Raw genomic sequence first — 6000 nt, forward strand, 5'->3', positions numbered from 1 at the left:
AGATGACAGTACAAAAGCTGAAAAAATATTGATTTCTAGACCCAAAAACTATAGCTATGTTAATTCATTGGTTTGTAATATATTTTCAAAGCAGAGGGAATTGGTGTTGCACTTTGTGCACTACTTGAATCATATTTTAAACTGTTTTAAATAATTTTGCAAAAGACCCTGTCTTGACATAAATCAAAAGAAAATAACACACAACTTTCCAACCTTGCTAATCAAATTAATTATATCGGTTATGAATAAGCTTAACAAAAAGAGCATCATAGAACACTTTTTATGTAAAACATGCTAACTATGAACTTCTCTTTCATTTTAGATGGAAGTCCTTCATAGGAAAGATGAAGACTAGGGGCACAAATCCCAAGTCAAGAATTTGGCAGCTGGTGACCACATCTCTGAAAAATGAATTCAAAATGAATGAAATTGAAAAATTTAAGTCTAACGTCAGCAATATGATCCAAATGGTATGTTAGAATTTCATGAGTTGAAATTTCCACTGTTAGAAACACGCTTACTGTCATCAGCTGAGTATGTGATAACTGGGTAAACCAACATCAAAGGATTTCATTTGCTCTCACTGGAAATTACTTGGTGCAATTGATTTTCTGATTGGGCTTAATCCTTCACTTAGAGACCCATCCTCATTTGCAAGTGAATTAATGCTTGATTAAAATCTCTGTGTGACAGTTGAAATCAGCTCGTAAACTACTTGTTAATTTTTTTTCTAAACATATGCTTTATTCATAAAATTTATAAAAATACATTACATGACTGTTCAAAATTGACATTACATGGGTGTAAACCAAATTAGTTTCTTCCATACAGTAAGTTAGTTACTACATTTACAATTATAATTAATACACTTACAAGATTCATTACATGACAAACATAAAGCCTGAGGGGTTTTGCCCAGTTACCAGCCCCTCAATGTGCTATGGCTGAAAGGCCTAACATAGTGGCCTTTCTCCATTGCGCCTTTGTGGCAGCACCCCTGCAACGTAGTCCTGGATCCTGGAATGTACCAGTCTGCAATACACAGCTGTGGACAAGTCTTTGCAATGGAAGACCAGCAGGTTTGGGAAGACCAAAGAGTGTCTTTCACTGAGCTGATGGTCCTCCAACAGTAGTTGATGTTTGTTTTGGAATGTATCCCTGGGAACAGCCCATAGAGCACTCAGTTTTGTGTCACGGAGCTGATCAGCATGTACCTTGACAAAAACCATTGGATCTCTTTCCAGCCCTTCTTTGCAAGGCACATTCCAGAAAGAGGTGGATGATGGTCTCTTCTTCACTGCAGCCACCTCGAGAGCAACATGGTGAAATGGCGAGACTCTGGGCATGCAGGAAGAATCTGATAAGGAGGGCCTTTTTCACCCCCAGCCAAGCTATGCCATGGTGCTTGTTTGAAAGTTCTGGAAATGAGGCATTCTGCCAAATGACTTTGACAGTCTGCTCAAGGAATCCGATAGGGTTCACCATCTCCTTTTCCTGCAGGGCCTTGAGGATGTTACAAATGAACCACTGCCTGATGGACTTATGATCAAAGGTATTATTCTGCAAAAACTTCTCCATGAAGGATAGCTGGTACAGCGTGATCCAACTGCTTGGAGGCAAGCAGTGGTAACGTGGCCAGATCCATCCTTTGGAAGACCTGGGACAGATAGAAGCTCAGCATATAGTGACACTTGGTGTTTGCATACTAAGGGTCTACACACAGCTTGATGCAGTCGAGCACAAAGGTGGCCTTCAGGGAGAGGGGGACATTGTGTATATTTTCGCCTCCTTGTCTAGAGACTTGTACATTGTGTTTCTGCGGACACAATCCATCTTCGATCTCTGGACAAGGCAGAAGATGACTTGGGTGATCACCATGGCGCAAGAGTGGTGTATGGGCCAGGCCTACACTGCGTACATCAATACTAGGTGCTCTTCACACCTGATAACCAGGTTCTTACCTGCAATGGAGAGGGAGCATTGCACCCACCTGCCCAATTTTTGTTTCACCATAGCTACCTGCTCCATCCAATTTTTGGCACATGCCTGGCCTCACTGAACAATATTCCAAGGACCTTTAGGTAGTCTGACCTGACAGTGAAGGGGGCAAAGAATCGGTTGGTCCAGTTCCCAAAGAACATGACCTTGCTGTTGCCATGGTGTACTTTGGCTCCTGAGGCTAGCTCAAACTGGTCACAGATGCTCATCAGTCTGTGGACTGAAAATAGATCTGAGCAGAAGATGGCATCATCCATATATAAGGAGGCTTTGACCTGAGTACCTCCACGGTCAACCCTCTAATGCCTGCATACTTCCTGATGGACTTGACAAAAGATTTGATACAGCACACAAACAAGACTGGGAGAGAGGACATCCATGCCTGACTCCAGATTTGCTCAGAAAGCTTACCGATTCCCACCCATTGATTGAAATTGCATTACTGATGTTTGTGTAGAGGAGTTGGATCCAATTTTGGATTCCCTCCCCACACCCCAGGCACTTGCAAGTGTGGGCTTGCAGTACTACTGAAGAATTTCCAAATCTTGAGCAGAAGTGTCACCCAGAATTACTTCCACATATTGACATTGCGCATTAAAGATAAGCTATATGTGGAAGGAGTTCTTCAAGTGACTGAAAGGTTTTTCCTGGGTTGCTGTGGTAAGTTTTTCAGTTTTGATTAGAACGTATATAATAATGATATTGAAAGGGAAGCAGGCAAATGAGTGTTCTGAAAAATCAACAGAAAGCTAAATGTAAATAAATTATTTGCAAATGTTAATCAGAACAGGATGATCTTTAAAGAAGCACTGTATGAAAAGGCTGTTAGAATACAAATTTTCACTCCACCTTAGGGATCGATAGGCATCTGATTTCAAACTTCAAATTCCAGTGCCTGTGATTTCAATTGCTGGACCAATGCTCTGGAAATCCCTCCCTAAACCCTTCCGCTTTCCTCTCCTGTTTAAGATTTTTCTTTATAACCTTTGAACATTTTTCTGACTTTTTTAACTGATGTTACATTTACAAGAGAATAGAAATGAATTTAATACACAGCATAGAGGTACTATTGTTTTGTTTTTAAAAGGACAGAAGAACAGCAATAGTAATTGTGGCTCTATCAATTTGAGGCAAGAAATTGCTTTTATTATAATTGTATGCAGGTTTTGGAATGCAGTGGCTGATTGCTAAAATATCACATCCCAAAACATAGCCTCAAAAATATTGCTTAGGTAATGGAATTTTTCTTTAAGTTTGTTGGATCTTTTCCTGTCAGATTGAGCAAAATTACACAGAACGTAGACTACAGAAATAGGCCGAAAAAGACTCATATTGGACTCGAAATGGTAACTCTGTTTCTCTTTCCACGGATGCTGCCTGACCTGCTGAGTATTTCCAGCGATTTTCTGTTTTTATTTCCAGCATCCACAGTATTTTGCTTTTATTGTACAGAAATAGACCATTCAGCCCAACTCCACATGTAGGATTTTATGCTTCACAGGAGCCTCCTTCCACCCTCCTACATCTAACTAATCCTATCAACATCTTCTCGGATAGAAGTCTCTACTAACATAGATATTAAATGTTAAGTTTTCTTGCTGGTTGACATAATTTTTTTTAATATTCATTCATTGGATATGTGTGTCCATCCCTAATTGTCCTTGAGATGCATATACCCCAGGGGTTGTATTCGATGAAGTGAAAAATAATGAGTTATTGTTACATGGTGGAAAATTCTAGGCTGTGCATGCACACATTTTCAATTTGCTCTGCCAATTGATACGGCTCCTGCAACAATAATAGTTAACTTCCTATCCCCATCATCTCTATCTGATGTCCAGACTGTGTTCTGAAGACTGACAGTCCAAACTATTTTCTAACTGATTATTGACAGTTTATATATTTATTTTTAGGTTGATGCTGCACTGAAGGGTACAAGAACCACTTCTTGAGTCACATGCAGGATATGGGTGACCTTGGCAGAGCTGAATTTATTACACATCACAAGATTTCCTGAGAAAGTAGTGATGTACCTTTCTTTCAATAATGCACCTAAGTATCTGCCTAGATTATGTGCTGGAGTCCTATTGTGGGACTTAAACCAAGTGTAATATGTAATCATATGACATAGAAAGGATTTAAATTGTCATTATTTCCTCCAACTTTAGAAATTTTAACATTAGCTAGCCAGAAGTACTTAATATTGAAAGTATTTTTACTTTGCAGTGCAGTGCTTTTGCTTCAGGATTTAATTTTTATATATGCAGATTAGAGGGATTTAGTTGATAGGAGACTGGAAATTGTTCAGTAAGGAAATAAACAATGATATAATTATTTTTCATTCTTGTGATCAGAGAACACAATTTACAAAACTGCTATGATCTGTCATTTTTACAACTTTTCTATTCCATAGCCATGGCAAAGCTTGCTTGTTCTGGATGTTATTTTTATATTTGTTTTTCTTTGGTCCTAATAAAATATTTTAAAATTTTATTATGTGCAGGTGCCCATTTTCATATATAATGGATCAGTGACACATCATGAAATGTCTTTAGTATTCATTTTGATTTGTTAAGCTTTTAAAATTTTAGCTTAGAGATGCTTATTCCAGATTTGCAATTCAGGGGAACAGAGGTTCTGTTTACAAGGTTTTTCTCCGAAGTAAACAAAGAAAATAACTAAATTTCTGTTGATTTATATACTTGTACTAAAACATATTACAGGATTTTCCCCCCACTGAGGGGGAAGTTGAAGTGCGGGCACGCAGAGGCGCGCCTCTGATCGGTGAGCTGCCATTTTATGTAGGCGGGCCAATTAAGGCCCACCCAGCATGACGTCCGCATGGAAGCGCTATGCTTATTAAAAAATAAAAAGTTCCCTCATGTGACATTGTCACGAGTTGGGACATGTCCATAACTTTTAAAAAAACTTTAATTAAATTTTTAAAAACCTACGTGAAACGTCATCCCGCCCGTGGATGAGGTTTTATGCTTTTTCTAATTCCTGCCAGGGCTCCTGGCCTGTCCGCTAACCTTAAGGTTGGACGGGCAGGTCCATTAATTACTTCAATGACTCTGTCGATGGCCTCAATTGGCCATTGACAGGTTGGCGGGCGCACAGCTGATTTTGCTGAGCCCCCGCCTACCTGAAAATTTAAATGGGGTGTGGTGACATCGGGAGTTCCGCCCGATGTCACCGTGCATCATTTTACCCGTCGGCGAGCGGGCCCTGCTCCCCCGTTTGCTGATGGGAAAATCCTGCCCAGAATGTTTTTGGTTTCATAGTTTAAATTAGGTAAAGGCATTTGTTTATGTCTGGCTTATTTCCTTTCTGTTAACAATAAAAACAATTATTCTACCTTGAGCATTGATGTCTTCCTTTCATTTAGAAATTCAACAAGGCTATGTCATTCTGAACATATTTTTATATTTGTACATGGAATGTGTGTGGCTTTGGAAATCTGGCTTTATTGCCAATCTCAATTCCTTGAACTGTTGCAGTCCTTGTGGTGATGGTGTACCCACAACGATTTAAGTAGGGAATTCCAGGATTTCGACTTAGTGATTTTGAAGGAACAGTATTAAATGCCCAAGTGTGACATTGAAATCTGTAGCATATTACTGTGTTTACAAAAAAAGGGCTTCTATGTTTCCCTATATTATAACAGCAGTTGCACATCAAAAACTACTTCATTGGCTGTAAATGCTTTCCAACATCCAGAGACCTGATAGATACTGTTCTTTCTTTCAACAACTCGTATTTAAAAAGCAGCTTTCATGTGGAAGACTGGCACTTTGGAGATTTATTAGACAAAAATGTTCAGAGCCAAATGAGGAAATATTAGCAGTAGTAAGTCAAAAGCTTGGCCAAAGGCATGGATTTTAAGCATGGCCTCAAAAGGAGATGGAGCAGAGGGGCTTAAGGAGGGAATTCCAGAGTGCGGGGCCTAGATATTTGAAGACATAATCATTAGGTGGGGTGAAGGCAAAAAAGTGTTTAAAA

The 6000-nt window shown here is 39.3% G+C and overlaps 1 protein-coding gene across 4 annotated transcripts in view; it reads left to right on the plus strand.

Annotated features, from left to right (window-relative positions):
- The window catches only part of LOC121284814, a 142364-nt gene extending 137009 nt beyond the window's left edge, over positions 1 to 5355 (plus strand). For all 4 annotated transcript variants that reach the window (XM_041200540.1, XM_041200551.1, XM_041200557.1 and 1 more), the window contains 2 exons: positions 323 to 470; positions 3912 to 5355. In XM_041200540.1, the coding sequence (XP_041056474.1) occupies positions 323 to 470; positions 3912 to 3950 (187 nt within the window). In that variant the 3' untranslated portion in view covers positions 3951 to 5355. The remainder of the gene's footprint in view (positions 1 to 322; positions 471 to 3911) is intronic.
- Positions 5356 to 6000: the final 645 nt, after the last annotated feature.

This window comes from Carcharodon carcharias, chromosome 1 (genome assembly GCF_017639515.1).
Source record: "Carcharodon carcharias isolate sCarCar2 chromosome 1, sCarCar2.pri, whole genome shotgun sequence".
Classification (NCBI taxonomy): domain Eukaryota; kingdom Metazoa; phylum Chordata; class Chondrichthyes; order Lamniformes; family Lamnidae; genus Carcharodon; species Carcharodon carcharias.